General features: G+C 32.7%; 2 protein-coding genes across 5 annotated transcripts in view; both read right to left on the reverse strand.

The window, feature by feature from the left end:
• Positions 1-4643: 4643 nt before the first annotated feature.
• On the reverse strand, positions 4644-8075 carry LOC115884506. The gene is made up of 2 exons (XM_030903103.1): positions 7866-8075; positions 4644-5670 (listed from the first exon to the last, which is right to left on the reverse strand). The coding sequence occupies exons 1-2, from the start codon at positions 7996-7998 to the stop codon at positions 4808-4810; spliced, it is 996 nt and encodes a 331-aa protein (XP_030758963.1). The 5' UTR covers positions 7999-8075; the 3' UTR covers positions 4644-4807.
• Positions 8076-15412: 7337 nt separating this feature from the next.
• LOC115884509 (protein FAM184A) overlaps positions 15413-22440 on the reverse strand; it is a 117853-nt gene continuing 110825 nt past the window's right edge. For all 4 annotated transcript variants that reach the window (XM_030903112.1, XM_030903111.1, XM_030903109.1 and 1 more), the window contains 6 exons: positions 19545-19990; positions 19317-19476; positions 18888-19171; positions 17227-17404; positions 15811-15975; positions 15413-15747 (listed from right to left, as the gene is read on the reverse strand). In XM_030903112.1, coding sequence (XP_030758972.1) covers positions 15431-15747; positions 15811-15975; positions 17227-17404; positions 18888-19171; positions 19317-19476; positions 19545-19990 — 1550 coding nt within the window. In that variant the 3' untranslated portion in view covers positions 15413-15430. The remainder of the gene's footprint in view (positions 15748-15810; positions 15976-17226; positions 17405-18887; positions 19172-19316; positions 19477-19544; positions 19991-22440) is intronic.

Here is a 22440-nt window from a genome sequence, read left to right on the forward strand (position 1 = left end):
CAGGTGAAATCCCTCAAATTCAAACGCAAAATTTTTCATATAAATGATAGTGTTTTAGTGTATTTTTGCACACGTGCTGAAAACCAAAGAATTTAGTATACAGCTGATCAAAGGGAACTTAAATCTAGTCTTTTTTATCAAGGGTAGATTCTAGTAAAAATTCAACCATATTGAATGATATTTGTTATTAACCTTACGAGTTCGATGGTAAAAAATACAAAAACTTTATTTAAGCTTCTTTTTCTGATCTGCCCTGTATAATCTTTTTTTTCCCTTCCTCTTGCAACGTGTGTAAACTATACTAATTACCCTACTGTAATTACCACTAATATTTTTAAAGCATTATTTAATATAGAACATTTAATAAGTTCATGAATAGGAAATTCGCTTTTTAGTTCACTCGGATATTTTAACATTCTGAAAACCAATATTTCTATTGATAAACCCGTAAAAAATCTTTAGATTTATCAGGCCCCGCTGAAGAACTGATCGTTTGTGTGTGTGGTTGGTTTGGTTTAGCTAGTTGAAGCTGGTGCATTCCACACGACATCGACAGAAGGAAAAAAAAAATACTTTTTATTTTTTTTTAATTGATCGAAAAACAAAAAAAAATTCCGGCGGACGACAGTTTTTAGATGAGCCAATTAGCTATCTTTAGTAAAAAAGCAACTTTCTTAGAGCAAGTTGTTACTTCAGTAGAGACAACACAGATAACATTAGCATATTTATATATTAGTAGATTTTATACCAGATAAACTGATCTTCCTTCCCCCCCCCCCTTTGCACCACTTCAAATTAAATTCTTGCCCATAAAAATTATAAAAAAGTTGATATAAAATTTTGATAAAAAGATGCTCTCCCGAAAATAGTGGGTGGTAATTTTTTTGAAGACGGGAGCTATATTTTGGGGATTTTAGGACGTCTATTTTACATAAAAATCAGCAGGGATTAGACCCCCAACGTTAGCTAAACAGACCAGATCCTGCCGCTTACGATCTAGCCTCTTCGATCACAATACTCGTGCACAATAACCGGGCGCCCAATGCCAGGTTCCCAATTTTTTTGCCAGAACCAGTGTAAAACATAAGGCCTGCCGAGAGAAGATGAAGCAACAAAAAATCCGCTGCTAGCAAACCTTCTTCATTCATTAATTAAAATATTCTAATCCATTGAACCGCGCGTGAATCAAATATGGCCGGTGAAAGTGGCTTCGTCGACTTTTCGAGAATTATTGACTGACGGCAAGCCATTGACTTTTCTCTCTCTCAAGTTAAAGAAATTTTAGCGGCTTAGATCAACCTCCCTCTTTCTCCTTCTTTGACCAATTTCGACAACACCGGCGGAAGGAAAACGTTTCGTTTTTAAATTTGCAGTTTTATTTTGACGGTACGTTCGATATTTTTGCCATGACGTAGTTGCGTTTTTTTACGTTTGAACAGTTTAATGTCGTTTGTTTTCACTTTCAACAGACTATTTTGATGGTTTTATTATTTGTGATCTATGTGTTTTTGAAGTGAGTTGTTCGTAATGCGTATCAAATGTGGCGTTCGGGTTTGTTAAAATGCCTGTGAAGCTTTATTTGGTAGTTCTACCCCCCATGCCAGATACCATATTCTCATATATGAATTAAAAGGTAAACTTAGGTTTGTGCAGTTACAAAATTAGTTCTCTTTTTGAAAGCAGAATACATCATATATTTTATTAAATAAATAAGTCAACAAAAAATCGAAAAATCTGAGTTTTGACGGGTGTTGGGAAAACTATTCCAATGAGAGTTTTAATATAAGACACAGTTTGATATAAGACGGACTTCCTCTAGAAGATGAGAGACCTTGTCGTTGGTGGGGAAGCTCCTAGTCAGGTGGTTATGGTTATCTTGTTCCTGGGTGTAGTGTTATGACCAGGGAATTGCACCAAGACATATAACGATGCCGGATGGGATTATCCTAGCCACTCTACCAGGCACCCTCTACTGTCTGTGGTCATGTCTCATGGGTAGAGGGTGTAGGGTGGTGTGGTGGGGGTCTTTGCTTAACCACCTGGACCAAGAGGGGACAACCTCTCCAAAAACATAAATACTACGATGATGGGATCATGCCAAAGGGACACGTGGCTAGACAGAAGACTAGCCACCGGTGGCCTAGATATACAGGTACCAAACCAGAGGTAAATACAACAACATTGTATTTACCTCTTATTCTACATGCGGGCTCTGTAGAAATGCAACGGCTAACCCTAGCTATACCTCTGATCAATATGAGATCAAGGATATAAAACACCACCGGTGAAGCTGTGGGGAACCCCCTAGCAACACGGGAAACATCATTAATGCAAGTTCCAAAGGACTAATCCCAAAGGGAACTATAGAAGGAACGGCTGACACTTGCGAGAGACCAGCTTCCATAAGTGGCACACAAGCTATCACCTCCTGTAGTAAGGGTCGGGAGCCTACCACTAGACTCAACAAGCTACCGTTTCGTCTACCCGGCATTGGATCCCCTTCCTGGCGGTAGGAAGCAAAAGCAATAATACTCCTTGAAAAAGTGGACAGCAAAGGAACCAAGAAACAGCCTGGCGCTACTAAATGGCAAGAGAGGGAACGAGAACCTCTCACCTCTGCTTGGGCAAGGAAAGAAAAAAACCAGGATGGAAAGCTGTTTAACACCGAAAGGCAAGCAGGGACGTATCACCAGCTTTGCTGCTATTGCTGGACAAGTGAAAATAGTGGTGCTGCCAAATAATTACCCAGAGGTTGCACTGGCCACCGACCAGCAAACGGCTCTAGAAGAGGAGGCGACACAGGACGAAGTAGTAGCTAGCGGATTGCAACGCAACGGCCCACAAAGTGTGGGTCAGCTGCGTTTTGCAGGGATACACTTTCAGGTTCCTCATAGATTTTATATCTCAGGAGTCGGCGGATTGGTTGGTGGTAATCGCTCAAATTTTGAGAACCATTGTTTTTTTTCGGGGTTTTCTTTCTTGTAAATTTAATCTATTACCAATGCTGCCATATTATGGAGATATATTTTTAACTAGACATTTTAAAAAACTCATTTTTGAAAAAAATTTTCAAAAAATTCCAAATTTTCAAAATTTGTTTTTCGCGAAAAAAATCTCATAGACGTGTTTCTGGGATCGAAATATACCACCCCTAAAAATATTTGCAATTATTTAAGACGCACCCTGTATATATTAAATTGAACCTACAACATATGGTGCAAGTTGAATATTCACTGAAGTAAGAAATACAAATTTTCTTTGCTTTTTCTTTTGACATTCAACAAGACTTCGTAAATTCTAGAAACTTTGACATTGACCAGATTTCGATATTTCACAGTAACACATATATCAGAAGTTCCCGTTTTGTAAACCTCTGAATAAACTTCCATTTGTTTCGTTGTCCTTTTAACTGTGTCCTTTCCGATGAGTCGGAATCGAAAAATATTTAAAAGTGAATGGAATCCGTGCTTAGTGGCTCGATATGAAATTTTTGACTTAACAACTAATTCCCTGTGATTACGGATACAAAAATAAAAATAAATGTGCATTCAATTTAGAAAGTTAATGATGCTATAAAAAAAGGTTAGACAAAACAAGGGAAAACATAAAATAAATTCTTAGAACACATTAATCCAAACTTAAATGATGAAATAATGAAAATATACAGTAGCTGACAAAGTTCACTTATTTTAGTCTTGCAACGATTTTTAAAGATGTAAAAATTAGTTTAGATGACGAGATACATACAAGGATTCTCACCGTAGCCGTTCGTTAGAAGTTTTTGAGGTTAGGAAAAACTTAGAAGTTTGAAATTTTGAAACTTAGGGTTATTTAAAATTTCATTTCATTTAAAAATATTTTCAAGGCCACATCACTTCCGGTTACACCGGAAGTCGCCATTAACTTCCTTATTTCAAATGGAACACCCTGTATATTATTTATTTTTTGGATTTCTCAGAAAATTTTATGACGAGTTTCATTAGATTTCCCTATACCTATTTTCAACTGTTTCTCAGATATCTTGATTTATTTAAAAAAATTTACATTTTTACTCCTATTTTTAACAGTGGGTCTACTTTAACAGTACTCATTTTGAATTGGTGATAAACGCTTCTGCGGTAAACTGGAGCAGAGGACTAAAGCATATCGCGCACTTATGCGAAGCGCGGCGCGGCGCAGCGCGGCGAATTTTTGATGGGTCCGCTAACTTATGCACGGTTTTGCGTACGCGGTTGGTATTTAAAGTTGTTTTGAGCTGACCGTTTTAATTTTAGTGTTATCTCTATGACGGTTTGATAAAGGTGTGTTAAAATTTCATTATGTGCTCAAGTTCTAGCAGCAGTTCAGAGGGAGATTTTCTTACTTTATGTACAATAGCTGAGGAAGAAGAAATGCGTGAGAACAAAAAAGAAAATCTTGGATTCATAATATAAATATAAAGAAATACGTACGGAGAATTCCATCACCTTCACTCAGATCTTCTGAAGACGAAAGAAAATTTTTCAAGTATTATAGAATGACCCACGAAAATTTAGTGAACTTCTTTCTTTGTTAAGACCAAGTATAGAGCGTCAAAATTCTAGATTTCGCTGCTCAATTGACGTTATCGAAAGACTTTCAGTTTGTCTCAGGCAAGTTTTAATATTGTCTAAATAAAATTAATAGAGAATAATTTATATTATTTTATGTAATGCATGCTTTTTTAAATGGATAGATTTTTTCATTATTCTAAATTAAGTAGTCTGTACATTGGTAGAAAATACTTTATTTTATATGTGATGTACAAATAGCAATACATAAATAAAAATTACTTTTGTCCGGGTTCATCGGGCGAAAAGCTGTTATAACTTCGAGGTGGTTCATTGAGAGAAAAGCTGTTATAATTTTGAGGTGAATATTGCAAATTCTCCTCAGAATGGGCTGGAGTTGTATGCATAGGAAGACACTCGAGTGACTGCTGATGCTGTCGTGTTGGAATGCCATACGTGCCTGATGAATAATTTAAATTATACTGAGATGACTGCTGCTGAGAAACATGTGGTTTATATGGTGGCAGTGTATGTATATTTGTACTTTGGGAAGACAGAGTCTGTTGATATGCTGAAGGAGGGGATTCATCGACTTGAGTATATGTTGAGGTGGTAGGCGAGGTGATATTTTTTAATTCTGCTTCATGAATTATCTCTGATATTTTAGATTTAACCTGAATCTGCAATATAGGTGGAAAAGTCCTGACAGATTCCTCAACTGATTGAAAATATTTTGTTAAGTGGTCCTTGGGAGTATGAATTTTTGATTTTTTATAATTGACATATTCCTGAAGTGCTACTGAAGTTGGTGTCTCTTTTACAGAACTATACTTTCTTTTTTTACTGCTTTGTGAAATAGAAGATAAAGGGCTGGGTGCGGATGATGGTGACGCCGGTGAAGGAACCGATACAACTGTATCAACTATACCATCTGATTCAGGTTCTGTGTTGATTATGTCTTGTGTTGAATAATTTGATTGTTGGGGCCTTTCTGCTAAAAATGGTTTCATAAAACTCATTTGCTGTTCTAGTCGCCAAGGCTTTGATTTTGTAGCGGCTTGTCCACTTTTTGTTTGTCTGGACTTCTGTGCTTTTCTGTAGCACTCCCTCAAATTGCGCCATCTTTTTCGGCATTCTTCGGCTGAAAAGATAATTTACCATAAGGTAACATTATTATTCACCTTATACGAGTATTTAGACAAAAATGTAGAAGATAATTTTAAGTAACGAGTAAATAACTTTATGTTTTTTACAGATTTTTGGCAACTGGAGACACCTTTGGAACAATAGCAATGAGCTATCGACTTGGTGAAACTACTGTTAGAGAGATAGTTTATCAAGTGTGTGAAGAAATATGGCGCGTACTATCCCCCAAATTTTTGCCAGTACCCAACAAAGAAAAATGGAAAAATGTAGCAGAAGAGTTCCAACGGAAATGGAATTTTCCAAATTGCGTGGGTGCCCTTGACGGAAAACACGTAATTACAGATAAACCTCCAAATAGCGGTTCACGTTATTTTAACTACAAAAAAAGTTTTAGTATTATACTTCTGGCCTTGGTCGATGCTAATTATAGGTTTTTGGCAATTGATGTTGGATCTTATGGACGTAATAGTGATGGTGGAGTATTTTCTTCTTCAGAATTTGGAAGGAAATTTTTTAAAGATGAGCTAGATTTTCCTGAAAAAAGAAATCTACCAGGAACAAATATATTAATGCCTCATGTAATTGTCGCAGATGAAGCTTTTCCTCTCCATGAACATTTAATGCGTCCATTTCCTGGCTCACAAACTTCAGGACAAGAAGACAAAAAAATATTCAATTATAGACTAAGTAGAGCAAGAAGGGTTTCCGAAAACGCGTTTGGCATTTTAGTAAAAAAGTTTCGTTTGTACCAAAGAAAGCTTCAAATTTCACCTGAACATTTGGATAAAGTGGTTCTTGCAACATGTTGTCTTCACAATTTTTTGAGAGATTGTGATGTAAGTGGTGGGATCTCAGAAGAAGAACAAGAAGATGATAGAACAATACCTCAAGGTCTAATAGATATCCCCGGAATTGGTGGAAATCCATCTCTTTATGCAGTAGATGTCAGGGAAAAATTTAAGAATTACTTTGTTTCTGAGACTGGTTCATTACCTTGGCAAGTCGAAATGGTTAGAAGAGGCAGAAAAAACTAGATATATAATAAGATTATAACGATGACTAATTATACAGGGTTGTTTGAGTTTTAAATAAGTGCAATTTATTTTAGGGGTAGTGTATTTCAACCCCTGTTTTTCAAAGAGAATTTTGGAAATATTTTTAATTTTCATATAAATCATAATATAACTTGATAATATGGCAGCATAAGTTGTAGATTAAATTTCGTTGGAATTTGACTTTCGAAAAATCGGTTTGCCAAAAATAAGCTTTTTACGTCAAGCAGTTTAAGCAGAATCGTGGTTAAGAAATTACCCAACTTTTTGGAACACCCTGTATGATTTTTTAAAAAAATTCATAATATGTAAAAAAAAAACAAATAAATTATGCTTGTCCAAGCGTTTTCCCGAAAGACTAACCGTTTTTTAAATAACAAATATTGTAATATTTGAGGGGCGTTTTCACACTCTTGGAATTTGAGATTCGAGAAACCCCTCCTTATCGAACCTCTACACCCCACAGTCAATCCGTTTGCCAAAAATCAGCTTTAAACGTCAAGCAGTTTAAGCAGAATCGTGATTACTCTATGGTCATATTTTATGAAACACCCTGTATACATTTATAAAAAATCTTAAAATATGTAAAACAACAAAATAAAATATACGTGTGTAAGCGTTTTTTCGGAAACTTGACCGTTTTTTAAATAAAAAATATTGTAATATTTGAGGGGTGGTTTCACCCTCTTGGAACTGGCATTTCGAAAAATCCCTTCTTATCGAACCTCTACACCCTAGAATCAACCTGTATGCCAAAATTGAGCTTCTTACGTTGAGTGGTTTGAGCAGGATCGTGATTAATCAGTATGTCAGTCACTTAAGGATTTTATATATTAGTATAGATAGATAACTAATAGTTTTAGGTATATAAAACTATATACAAAAAATTATAGAATTTTACTCAGAATCTCTGCGTAAAATATGTGCTCTCTACATTTAAAAGAAATATTAAATTGGGCATCTCTTAAACTTCTCTAAAATTTGTTCTTTGTAGTCTTTTGTTGTAATTGTTAAAATAAATGAGATAATGAACAAAGAACTTTAGTCTATCCTTCACTCACCCTGTACAACAAATTCGTACTACGTTTATGTACCGCTACCCACTCCATAAACTTGGGAAATAATTAAAATTTCATACCTTTTATTCCGCATTTTTCTTCAATTTCTTCCCAAATATTGTCCCTTCTCAATTGATTATGATAATTGGGATCTCCAATATCATATATCTCTTTATAACTTTGTATAATTAAAATGAACGTTTCATCATCCATGATAAAACAATAATTAAATTACAAGTACTAAACAAACTCAAACGAAACAAAACGGCTCTTGATTAAACGTAACCTAAATGCCATTAGTAATACATTAATCGTAGAATCCTTCATCCCGAAGACACCCGAAATAGATTTCGAAAATGACCGAAAACAGAGATAGTTTCCGCAGACCACCGCGCACTAGGGCACGCGAAGCGCGCCGAAGAGAATTTCCTCGCTTTGGATTCCAGGTCTGCAACGAACGGCGCTTCGGCGCGCGGTGCAAGCGGTTGCTTCGCTTGAGTCAGCGGACGTGCATTATATAACACAAATTTAATCCGTTGCACGGTTTTTCGCCGCGCTTCGCCGCGCCGCGCTGCGCATAAGTGCGCGGTATGCTTAATACTTTTGAAGTCCATATTGACAACTAATTTATCTCATACAGGGTGTCCATAATTCGATAACTTATTAGATTATGTTCAAACTCAAAAAAGTCCATTTTTCAAACACCCTATATATTTTTCGACAGTTGGATGCAGAATTCAATTCTGCATCGATTTGCTATAACTTTCCCTATACCCATTTTCAACGGTTTTCTTTTTAATCCGTATATTTTACTTTAATTCAATTTTTGGCAGAATCGACAATATCGTTTGTGTTTTTTAAAATAAAATAATTATGTTAAAGTAATGAAATTGAAAGTAATTAGAACAGTACGAACAAAACAGGAACAAAACGAAAGTGAAAGCGTATAAAATATAACATAACATAACAAAACAAACGTATAACAGTAACGGTGAGGCATTAATAATTATTAACACTAGACGTTAGTGTATCGCTACCATAATAAAAGAGTAAACACAATAATTACAAAAGAATTATTATCCGAAGTGATTGCTATGAACAAAATTTTTGTAATTATTGAGTTAACTTTTTATTATTAATAGGGATACACTAACGTCTAGTAATAATAATTAATGCCTCACCGTTACTGTTGAAAATACGTTTGTTTTGTTATGTTATGTTATGTTATATTTTATACGTTTTCACTTTTGTTTTGTTCCTGTTTTATTCGTATGTTCTATTTACATTCAATTTCTTTACTTTAACATAATTATTTTCTTTAAAACACAAACGATATTGTCGATTCTAAAGTGAATTAAAGTAAAAAATACTGGATTAACAAGAAAAACCGTTGAAAATGGGTATAGAGAAAGTTATAGCAAATGGATGCAGAAGTGAATTCTGCATCCAATATCGAAAAATATACAGGGTGTCTCATTTGAAAAAATGAACTATTTTGAGTTTGAAAATAATCTAATCAGTTATCAAATTTTGGACACCCTGTATGCAATAAATAATTGTCAATATGGATTCGAAAGTATTAGTCCTCTACTTCGGTTTACCGCAGAAACGTTTATAACCGATTCAAAATGAGTAAAAGACCGACTGTTAAAAATAGGGGTAAATCTGTAAACATTTTCAAATAAATCAAGATATCTGAGAAACAGTTGAAAATAGGTATAGGGAAACCTAATGAAACTCATCATAAAATTTTCTTAGAAATCCAAAAATAAAATAATATACAGGGTGTTTCATTTAAAATAAGGAAGTTAATAGCGACTTCCGGTGTAACCGGAAGTGATGTAACCTTGAAAATATTTTTAAATGAAAGGAAAGGTTAAATAACCCTAAGTCTCAAAATTTCAAACTTCTAAGTATTTCCTAACCTCAAAAACTTCTAACGAACGGCTACGGTGAGAAACCCTGTATATTCATATCCAGAAGCATATTGATATATTCATAATATAAACGCTTTTAAAGATTAATTTCCAAATATTTTTAAGTTCTAAGTTTTTTTTTCTGAAATTATAAAAAATTATGTAGATGTATCTGCAAAATATTAACTCTCTACAGGGCCGGCACAAGAGAAAAATTGAGAACTTTTTGGCGTCCCCATTAGTTTACAAATTTTTTCCCTCGTTCAAATTTTTCCTTGAAGATACTTCAAAACTAATATTGTATTATTTTCTTGGTTAGTTAGATAAACCGAAATGAGGACATGATGTCATTTATAATGTAAATAATGGTAGTAAAAAGTAAAGTAAATAATAAAAGAGTTTTATTGGCTGGAAGTTATAATTAAAGAACGACGTTTATGATACAATCGTGACACTCATTGTTTCAAAAATCATAAAAATGGAATTTATTTGAAGAAATATTAAAAAATACTAAATTGATTGATTGATATTACGAATATATGTATGGTTTAGTTTATTGTAATATAGTCGGGACCTGTTCGATTTGAAAATGACCGAAGTGGGAACTTTGTAAATTAGTCTTAATTAAATCGTTTGATTCAGCATCGCCGGATGGCGAAGTGAATGGCGCGCATCGCATCGAGATGAAATGCCCCGCACTATGTTTGTACGATAGTCGCGATGCATCCTACGCGCACCTATTCGCCGTTTTAAAACAGTGCGCGTAGGATGCATCGCGGCTAGCATCCTGGCGAGCAGCGCGGCCAGCATCTTGGTGAGCATCGCATCGAGATTCCTCACTATGTTTGCGCCCTAAGAGTGATTGTGTGGTATGTATGGCCCAATGTATTAGTCGAGTAAAAACGATATGAAAATGTGTCAAAATATTTGTTGGAGGTATAACTACATCATATCTATACAGGATTATCAGTTAGGGCATTGTGCATGTGAATTGACTAATTACGACCTTTTTGGGGTGGTCAGAAATTTTTTATCTCAGAAAATGTCAAAAATCTGTCAAAAATTTATAACCATGTTTTTTTACCTTTCCTACGCGATAACTCCTAAACTAATCCACTTATTCTCATACTCTTTTTTAATCGATTGAGAACATATAGGCGGTTATAGCTTCTTTTGGAAAATGGATTAAACTTCAAATATTACCAAACCAAACTTGGTATAATCTTCTATTGCTAATACTTTTCTAGTTATCCTAAATTAAATTTACGAATAGGCCGCGCGCTAGACCGCTCGGGCCTCGCCGCCCCGAGACTTCGATTTTATTTGGTGGCACGGCGAACGCGAAGTTCCATAAGCCTATTTCTGATTATGTGCATTGTACCTGCAGTTTGAAATTTAGTAAATTCTGTACGTTATAAATTATTTAGTTATGGACTGTTTAATTTGCGGAAAAACTATTAACGAAAATGATAAGTTTTTTATTAAATCCTACTATACGAAACCTAAAAACTATCATAAATGCTGCGGAAAAAAGGCAAGATGATGTTGCTGTTGCTTAATTAATAATTGTTAATATATTATATTGACAATTATTCATATATTATATTAATAAAAAGAAAACTAGTTAAATATGAGATTCTGATATTATAATAATGTGTTTGATATGTGATAAAATAGGAAAAAAGAGCAAAAATCACAAATTAACATCTAGACAAACAGGTATCTTATGTTGTAAACTATGTTCATAAGTTTTTTTAATTAATTAATTGATATGATTAATTAATAAAATTGATATGTTCTCTAAAAATCCATAGTCAGTATTTCTTCTGCCAATAGGGCTGAATAATTTCTCATAAACCAGAATAATATTAATTATTTTTATTTACCGTAAATCTTTTAATACGTGAGACACAAAAAATGTAGTTCAAAAAAATTATTGAATTAATAAAAAATCAAATATGTATGTATTTATTAAAGTTTATAACCGTTTATGACCATCAAAAATCGTAGATTTCTATTATTATTTATTAAAGTTTATTTTTATTAAGACCGACTCTGACAACTCGTGTACTTGTACAAACAGAATTTGTTATTGGGATATACCTGCCATGTAATGTAAGTGGTTTCCTTGTGCAATTATTTGTCGCTCGCCACGTAGCTTGAGCGCCAAGCTTGTTGCAAAAAATGTTTACAAAGATAGTATACTTGCCAAGTACGCAAATATTGGCGTACTTGCCAAGTATACGAGTCGTCAGAATCCGCCTTTATATGTAGGTACGCAAAGATTTCTGGATATGACGATTTATTTGCATATGATGCTAAATACCACAACGTTTGTTTATATAATCCCAAACAAATCAAGGCTAAATTAACGACATTTTTAATTAAGAAAGCATACTATATATTGGATGAATTTTTCACTGACAGATAAGTATTTTTATAATATCTCTTCCCGCTTTTATTGTTTGTGAAAAAAATGTTGTGCTGTTTTCTTGTGTGCTTTTTTTAAATAGGTAATTATAGTTTTTGTGTTATAGATAGCAATAATTCATTCAAATATATTTCACATCATGTGAAATATGTTGCTATTAAATACATGTGAATCACATATATTTTAATTTCTAATTCTACGTTAAAATTACTTTTAGTAAATTTTTTGCATTTTAATTGAAAGTATATTTATTTTTAGTAAATATTTATTTAATATACATACACATATATGTATATCTTTTTGTTCAACTGTAGTCATATAATTAAGTATTATTAGTTTTTAGGCTTAAGTTAATTTAGTTTTAACAATGTTCCATGCTTATTAGGATTTGTAACAACACTTTGTTATAGTTAGAGATCAAATAAATCTAATCTAGCCCAACATCCTTCATTAAAATCTATAACGTTGGATAGAAAAGAATCTAAAAATAAGATTCGAAGAAGAGAAAAATCTAAAAAAGAATCTAGCGTGGCAAGTAGTAAGTAATCTAGCATAGCAAAAGTAACTTTTTAAACTGGACTGATTTTAACTTTAGTTGACAACGACATTTTTGTTTCCAAAATATTATACTTGCCATTTATAAACAATCCACCTACCGAATGTGATACCATATATACTTCGATGGTAAGATTAATAGATTTAGCTCAAACTTTAAAACAAAACCATATTTATATAACAGCACACTTGGTCATTTATTCAAAAGCTCGCGAAATATTACGGAATAATCCTAAATTATTACATGTGAAATTAACATTTATGCTAGGCGGAATGCACCTTAATTTGGCGTTTTTTGTCAGTATTGGATATATTTTTTGGAAATGGAGGCCTTTTTGCCATTTTTACGGAAACAGATAATTATGTCGAAAATACTTGTAAAATTATGTAAGACGAAAAATAATATTCCAGGGCTATTCGAGGACTAATTTTAGTTGCCCATGCTCTTTTTAAGTTTTTGTTTAAATCTTTATGTAAGTGGTATAAAGAGCAAAATCAGAAAACACAAATGATAACACCTACATATATTAAAAGAAGAAATTCGTAGTTTAATAAAAGAGTTTCAATCCTATGCAAACTTCAGGATATATCCTTTTATTATGTAATAAAAATAATGTAATCATGTTTTCATAAAAAAATATTACAAAAATATGTCATATTAAATCGACACCTACATATGTGCCACCTACATATTACTTTTAAGAATTTTCTACATTTACTCTAAAACATAAATTAATGCCACATCTAGCACGCCGCGCCGTACAACGTGATGCAGCGGGGCGGTATATGTACAGCGCGGCGACTCTACAGCGCGCGCACGGGATACTGATAACTTTAAACCAGTATAACTCTAAAACTATTAGTAATAGAAGGTTGTAACAAGCTTTAAAAACTTTTTCAATATTCTTTCTTTATTTCATACGCAGATACTATGTAAAAATTCCTTCAAATAAGAAAGTTTCTCGCTTACCGAAAATCATGATACAATAAAGTTAATGTTTGAAGTTTAATCAATTTTCCAAAAAAATACACTCACTATGGAACTTTAATTACATCAGCTATGACCGTCTATGTGTCCTCAATCGATTAAAAAAAAGAGTATGTGAAATAAGTTGATTAGTTTAGGAGTTATCGCGTAGGAAAGGTAAAAAAAACATGGTTATATATTTTTGACAGATTTTCGACATTTTCCGGGATAAAAAATTTCTGACCACCCCCCAAAAGGTCGTAATTAGTAATTTCACATGCACAAAGCCCTAACCGATCATTTCATAACGATTTTATGTGGTTATACCTTCAAATTTTTTTTTGAGAAGGAAGCGACTTTTCTCAGTGATTTTACTCCACTATTTATGTTCTCATTTTTTTAAGAAAGCCTTTCCGTGTATTACTATAGATTTGTGTATTTTTTTGTACTCAGATCAAAAATTCCAACATAAATTGCATTCCACATCAAGTTATACACTTTTCAACTTTCCACCCATGACAGTTTTGTTAAGTCATATAAAGTACGTCTACTGGATCTCTGTCTGTGAAAGGGATTTCAAGAATGCGAACACACTATTGGAGTATTATCAATTTACTACAAAACTCATTTAAATAAACAGCGATCTCTTTCATAGATCGCTACCCGTATGTCCTCGGTTTGTCTTTATAGGAGGAAACACTTTTTTATTATTGACATTTTGAGAAAACTGCATTCCTCATAAAATTTTTGCTTGTTCTAAAATTTTTAATCCTGTTTATACTTTTCCAAATTTCCATACCGTTTTGGAGAAAATTAGGAAAAACATGAAAATATACTTGAATTTTTCCTAAAAATCAAAAGGCGTTTCTATGGTAATATAAATTCACTTTCATTCTTTGATAGATTGTTATTCATACAATTTTAATTAACATAAAATTTATAGGTGTTTTAAAATGATAAAGAAGTACAACATTTATTTAGTTCAATGCTGCGGTAGGGGTGATGAAAATTATCGGAAAATATGATACTTTAACAACAGCAAAGAATATAACGTTAATCAAATTGGATAATAACCATCTATCAAACAATGAAATCTAAACGATATAACCATAGAAATGCCTTTTCGTTTTTAGGACTGAAAAAATTCAACCATATTTTCATGTTTTTCTTAATTTTCTCTAAAACGGTATGGAAATTTGGAAAAGTATAAACGGGATTAACCAGAACAAGCAGATGTTAATAATAAAAAAGTTTGTTTTCCTGTAAAGACAATCCGGGGATATACTGTATATAGAATCGGCGCGGCGTATATAGAGTACTCGTGGCTATTTGCAAACTTGTTGAATTTTTATTGACTGGACACGTCGTCTATTTTTTTACGAGAAACATCGATTAAAACTGTAGCACAACAGCAGACCGAGCTTGGAAAACAATGCAGCCGTTATAGGCAAAATAGTTGCGTGATTTTATTGATTTTTTAACGTTTTTCTTCTCATTTTTTTAATTTTTATATTACGTCTAGATGTAGATTATGTCTAAGGATCAAGACTAGAACTAATTTCAATCTAAAAAAGATTAAGCTGTTCGAAATGTGGCTACAAAACTTAACAAACAAATTAATCATATACTTTTTCATCTACTTTTAAACAAAATCTTCTGGGGATTGATACCATTTTATTGCAAACTCTTGAAGTTGTAATAAATATCAATTTTAGTCTATATTGTGTTAGATCTATTAAGCGTGAATATATATGGGCATACACAAGGACAGAAAAGTTACCTTATTTTTTGATCAGCTTCATTTTTAACCTTATTCGCATATGCCGTTTGTTGGGCAACTTCTTGGTTTAGAACCTGAACACCGCCTTCCAATGTATCGATGTTGCTTTGCAAATCGTCTAGTGCAGATGCTTTACTTTCCAATTCGTTCTTCAATGAATCTATTGTTTTCAACAGTTCCACTTCTCTAGAGCCGTGTGAATTTTGTTGGGTATAGAACTGCTCTTCTAAAGCTTGGCATTTAGCAGCGTATTCTTTTTCTATCAATTGTGCTGCTTCTTCTTTTTGATGAACTAGATTTTGCCATTGAGAATCTGAAGTAGCATATTGGTTATTATTTATTATTATCTATAAACTGCAATTTATAAATGAAGTACCTAATTCAACCCTGTGTTGTTGAATTAACATTTCAATCTTTTGGGAATTTTCCTTTTCCATTTGTTGTTTTACTTCCTCAAGATTAGCGGAAACATCACCTACTTTATTTCTCCAGGATTCTTCTAGTAATCTTATTTGTTTTTCATGTTCATAATTTAATTGTTCTGTAAATATAATACATTTAAGTAAAAACAAAAATAGCTACCGTTTTTCAATCAAATTTAGAGCTAATTTAAAACTCTCTGAACATTCTAAATTCGAAGAATTTTAAAATGTTTCAACAGGAAGTACTGTATAACAGTGTCTACTTTAAAATTGAGTATATCAAAATTTGCAATCTTATTTGATATATACAGAGCGAGTCAAAACTAAATGTTACATTATTCTCTACTATTTTAAATGATAAACGCCATATATTGAAAGATTGAAAGTCAGATCTGGCATTATATTTTCAAAAAAATACAATATTCTGATTAAATATCGATTTTAGATATTTAGGTGCTTAATAAAACAAAAAGATTAAACAAAACCTTGTTCAATTATGATACAAAATACAGGGTGTTCCATTTAAAATAGAGGAGGAAACTACAACAGCTAGTTTTGAGTATATATCAAACATGATTGCAAATTATGGTAGACCGAATTATGGACCGAAGAAGACACTATTACAGTACAGTACTTCCTACGTTACTTTGAATGCGGTAGACAATGATTCACTACTGAAACTAAAATAATTTCGGACTTCCATTGTATTTATTTATTTTACTTACAAAACGTTTCGGTCAGAAGTATCACTAACCGTTATCAAGTGTGAACTGGTTTGATAACGGTCAGTTTGATAACGGTGTTCACACTTGGTAACTGTCAGTGATATTTCTGACTGAAACGTTCTGTAAGTAAAATAAATCAAGACAATGGAAGTCCGAAATTCTTTTAGTTTCAATAGAGGTACTTCCTGTTAGAAGAAATTAAATTCTTTGAATTTGGAATTTTAAGAGGGCTTTAAAAACCACTAATAGGTATAGTATATGACATTATGGTATTTTTGGAAATGAAATTTAGTAGCAAATCCACTGACCTAAAAAAATAGTATTCTGTTTAAAAATATACAACTTTGGTTTGAAAATATGTTTGAATCAATCTGTATCTTGACACAAATATTTTCAAAATGTGCGTTACCATTGACCAGATTATGTAAAAAAATGAAATAAAATTCACAAACCAAAAACCCAATATAGAGCTTTTTCGGAAGCTTGAATTACCCTGCATACAGCCACAAATTTCATCAAAAAAAATTGATTTAGTTGGTCATTATACTGGAGGACTAAACTTAACTTTAAACTAAACAATAAATTCGCCACATAGATAGGTATGTAATACCTTAAGTAATACCCGAATTGTTATCTAATACACACCTATTTCCATCTCATGTTGATCAACAAGTTTGTCATAGTTATCGTGATGGGTCATGTCAATTTTGTCCATTAACCTACGTAACTCCATTATATCTCTATCCGTCTTCGATCTAACACTGATAAGTTCATCGTGATAGTACTCATCTTTTTCATCGAGTGCCTTTTTCAAATATTGAATCTGTAATTTGCAAAAGTAACAATTATTATCTGTGATTGGTTCTTTGTAAAACATTGTTGAAATATTGTTACTTTAATAAAACAGTCTTTTAAATATTTCAAGTTTAATGAAAGTAATTTTATCTCTACATAATATGCTTCGGCTTATTAGGCTTTTTTCAAGAGTTTATTAAAACCTTCAAGATAGTAAAACTAAAAAGAACAAGATTCTTAAAATTTTTAAGCGTACAGCAAAGCAAAACCTGTGCAAAATGCAAAGACTGGCAACCTGAAAAAGCCATGAGAACCTGAAAAACAGCAATAATGGAGTTCTTCTTTATAGACTTAACACGTCTTCACATTTTCATCGCCAATGCGACAATGATTATAATGGTCAATGATGGAAACAGTACTGAGATAAGTACTTGGAATACCACCAAAACAAAAATTTCACTCTTCCAACTCCAAGAGGATGATAAACCAATTTACAACTTTGACAATCACCTTACCGTAGTATTGAGCAATAAAGCGAAGTTGAAGAGAGAAACTTTTTCTCAGCATCAGGTAAAAAAGCCAGACTGATTCTTCCAAAACCAAAGCAGGAACAGGAATAGGTATTTGGGCGGTAAACTAAATATTCCAAACCAGGTAAACTAAATATTCCCAGCTGGGGTTACCAACCCCAGCATCCTTCAGGCAGAAATTTACACTATTGAAAGATACATACAACTTATCTCAGATAGATCTCAAAACAAGAAATAGGCGTCTTATCCGATAATCAACATAACAAGCCGAAACATATGTGGAGCATATATCTTCTCATAAATTGGAGCTAACAAATACCATAGATAAATGAAACAAGTTTAGATTGGAAAGTGCCCAAAAGGATAATGTAAATATATATTTGGCGCTATTCTTGCAACGGTCGCGACCCAAAGCTTTTGATAATTTCGGAGCGGTTCGGCTTTTTCCGGAATTATGTCGCCAAATATATTATTTGTTCAAACTTATTATTTTCTTTTAATGTTATAAATAAAACACAGTGTGTTGCATATAAGAAACTTTATTTTATATAAGGACATGTATGAGATACCTATGGAACATTGGAAACCGACGTTATGCCACAATGGTTTTTGCAGTTCACACAGCTCAAGTTTTTTTAATGCCACTTTTTTACTATTATCAGGGGTTTGAGTAAACAAAATTTAAATTAAACTTACAAGATAGCAAAATATAACTTTGAAATTAGACGCTTTAAACACTTTTCGGTATTTTTCAATGCGGGGGCGGTTTACATTTTGAAGTGTTTTATAATTTAATTATTATAAGATTCTGACTTTGACAAGAGAACATTTTTTCTGTTCTTGTTTGCGGTTGTTCTTATCAACGTGTATAGCAGCGCTAGATCCCGTACAACGTATGCGACCCAAAACAATTATACGTTTTAGCGGGAAGCCGAGCATTCCAATCTAAATTTATTTCCTTTATCTATGACAAATACTAACCTCTTTTAAACAATCTCTAAGCTTTTGTTCCCATTCATTTTGCCTCTTCTTGTATTCCTCTTCCTTTTCTTTTCGTACTGCCTCCATAGCGTTGTACTTTTCTTCGTCATGTATTTGCTCCAATTCATCTTTTAATCTGCCACATTCGTGTAACAATTTTTCCTCCCAGTACATAGCGATTTCAGTTCGTTTTTGATTTAGCGTTTCTTTTAATTTTCTTTCCTTATCTAAGATCTCTTGCCTATGTATTCTTTGCATATGCTGCAAATTTTCTTTTTCTAATTCTAAAAAATAAATAGTTTAGAACATGCAAACCATCAATGTAAAAAGCCCTAAATTAAATGACTGATAAATTAAATGAAACTATGTCAGAATTTCACGTATTTTTGTCAATTAAATATAATTAAAATACTTAGTTAAGGTTTCTACCTATGAGATTAAGCAGTCTTTTAGTTTCATGTTTTAAGCTAGCTTCAGCCTCTACCATTTGAGCCTGTTGGTCCCTCATTTGTTGAAGCGTTCTTTCTTGTTCAGTTGTTCTACCTCTCAATTGCTGAACTTCTATTTCATACGATTTCAAAATTTCCACCTCAACAAAATATTGTTAAAAATATTAAAGGGCAGATAATTTAAAAACAAAAATTTTGCTTTATTTACCTGTTCTAACATACTTTCAGCTTCAGACATTTTCTTCTGTGCATCTTTGTATGCCTCTTGAAGTTTTTCTTCGATAGTTTTATCTTTATCGTCCAATTTCTTTTTGCAAACTTGTTGAACTTCTCTCAATTTCCATTCAAAGTCGTCAAGTAATTCCTGTTCCTTTAATATGTTTACTGTGCGCAACTTTTCGAAATCTTCTTTCCATTTCCTTTCAATTTCTTCTTTTTGTTTAGATGTTGCATCTAATGTTTCCGCTAGTTTCTTCCTCTCTTCGTCTCTTTGCGTTTGCAACTCGGCGTGTTTAACTTGTAATTGATCTTTTTCTGTCTGCAGTTCATGAATTTGATTTTCTAAAGTTTCTATTCTTATTCTCAGGTTTTTAATTACTCCTTCTAATTCGTTTATCTTTGACTGTGTCTCTAATTCATAATTGCTATACGCATCTGTAACATTATTGGCATGATCATTTTAATACACTCATCGGCACGAAAAACGGTCACCTTAAAAGTTTGATGTACTTTAAAGTTTAATATATATTTTATTCTAGTGGGCAGTTATATTTTGATTACTTTTAAGCAGTTTGTAGCTAAATTATTTGACTTTTTAGTTTTTCTTTCTAAATTAAAAATTAAAGTTGTCATCTGTCAATTATACGAGGAGCAACAAAATATTGATATTTTGGTGAAAGTTTGCAATACCCTGTAGAGTACGTTAACAAAGCAACAGTTTGTTTTTTTATTCATTTCAATAACTTCATTTTATTTGGAGATATTCGCTTTTGAAGAAAACACTAATATTTTTTACATTAAAACAATGCCCTTGCTTTTGGTCCTAGTCAACAAATCTGTAAAATAGTGTTAATAGTGTTTATGGTTTATGTAATGTCACTGTCTTTGAAAAATCGTATTATATTATTGTCTGTTAGGCAGTTACCATGGTACAAAGAATACAAGGTATGATATTGCGCAGGTTGGTTGCTACGTCACAAGTGATAACAGGCGCTATTGGTCAGCACGCCTCGCGCGCCAGTTCAAATCGTCAAGATATTGTTATAAACCTGTTTTTTTGTTTATATACCGTCATTGAATTATCGCTAAGCAAGTTACTGTGGAGCAGTGCGTAAGGAGTTGGGCTAGGAAGCGAGAGACCGGAGTTCGAATCTCGGCCGGGACATAACTTTTTATTTATTTTTTTAAATACTGTTGTATTCTATAGTTTATTTTTGTAGTATAAAAAAAGAACTATTTATTCTGTTATTTTTTCATCTCCGGTATTAATATAAATTGACTGTTGGTACAATACCTCATTTAATATAAAATAATATTCTACTTTTTGAAATGTATCAGGCCCTAATTGTACCTAAAAGTAATATATTTTTAATGATATACCATATTGTAAACTATTTAATATTTCAGTCACTTAAAAAGTTAATTTGCATTGAATAATTGCCTACCATTAAAGGAAATTTGAGCTATATAATCTTTGATGGGCATATTCTGGGTATGCAAATACTTCCTCTAAATTTTGGGTGTCGTTCAACGGATTTATTCTCAAAACCAGAAACATCTACATATAAAAAGAAAAGCACAGGTCACTAATTATAATAAACTTCACCCTTGGAATTACTTCCACTAATTATAATAAACTTCACCCTTGGAATTACTTCTATCACAATTACAATACATTCATCTGCATTGGCATTTTCTACTGTTCGATGGGAAACAATAAACTTTCCAACATTTTTTAAATGATGTAACAATTCCTCTTGTGGTTACTTTTCCATAGATATCCTCATCTCTGTTCTCATGTAAATTCAGAGGCAATGAACATGAAAATTATTTACCATAAACATCGCAAACTAAAAACCTAATAAACAATTTTATACCGAATATAGAAATAAACTAATTATCGTCCAAATCCATGTTAATAGATAATTATTATTTTTAAATATATTTTTGGAACTGCTGGTTTTAGTAATTATTAAATTAAACGAACTAAAAATAAACAATTCTTAACCATAACCCCAAAAAATACAGATCTCCTGTCAACTTTCTTTATTTTTTATTTATTCATTGTTTTCCTAGTGACGTCACAGGTGGTATGCGCAAACTGAACGAAATTGGAGCCGCTATCGATCATACCTTGTATTCTTTGTACCATGGGCAGTTACTCTAGCAGATATGGTTTTAAGTCCAAAAGTTGATCTCTGCTATGATCAATTAAAGCAGCAATAACCGATACTTCAGAACTTGAAACTATCTCTACTAGAGTAAACGTCAATAAACAATAATAATATTACTTTTCAATGACAGTGACATTACAAAAACAATAAACACTATTTTATAAGTGTGGTGATAAGGATCCAAAATCAATGCTAAAATTGCTGTAAATGGTTACTCTCTTATTCAAAAGCGAATATCTCCAATAAAAATAAAGCTCTTGCGATGAATAAAATTCTTGCTTTATTAATATTGTTACGGATTCCGTGGGTCCACTATTTAAACTCACGATAAAATACTTAACGAATTTATTTGTTTCACTCTGTACACACAACTTATACTATTTACAACACAACTTATGCAACTACTATTACTCTAACGGTATTTCGCGGTATTATCAAACTTCAGACTTCAGACTATCTTCAGACTGGTCCAACTGTCAAAGCGCGGGCCTTATATACCCCCTGGCGATGGTTTCTGGAATTTTCTAAAGAATTCTGTAATTTTCTTTTACTTTCTGTCGAATTCGACAGGTTCCTCAATGCACATTGCGGTTATGTAGCAGTAATGCAGTTATGCAACCAGTAATACACCTTGACCTTAACATTGCCCCCTTCTCAAATTTGATCGTCCCGATCAAGGTTTCCTGTCTGGTATCTCTTCAATCGATCCAG

The sequence above is a fragment of the Sitophilus oryzae genome, unplaced genomic scaffold (genome assembly GCF_002938485.1).
Source record: "Sitophilus oryzae breed Bouriz unplaced genomic scaffold, Soryzae_2.0 scaffold_296_pilon_pilon, whole genome shotgun sequence".
NCBI classification, from domain to species: Eukaryota; Metazoa; Arthropoda; class Insecta; order Coleoptera; family Curculionidae; genus Sitophilus; species Sitophilus oryzae.

Excerpts from the sequence above, each read along its gene's own strand:
- LOC115884506 (XM_030903103.1), bottom strand. The coding sequence starts at position 7,998 with ATGGATGATGAAACGTTCATTTTAATTATACAAAGTTATAAAGAGATA. Across the intron at positions 5,671-7,865 it reads AGAAAAATGCGGAATAAAAG|CCGAAGAATGCCGAAAAAGA; the intron begins GTATGAAATTTT and ends TTATCTTTTCAG.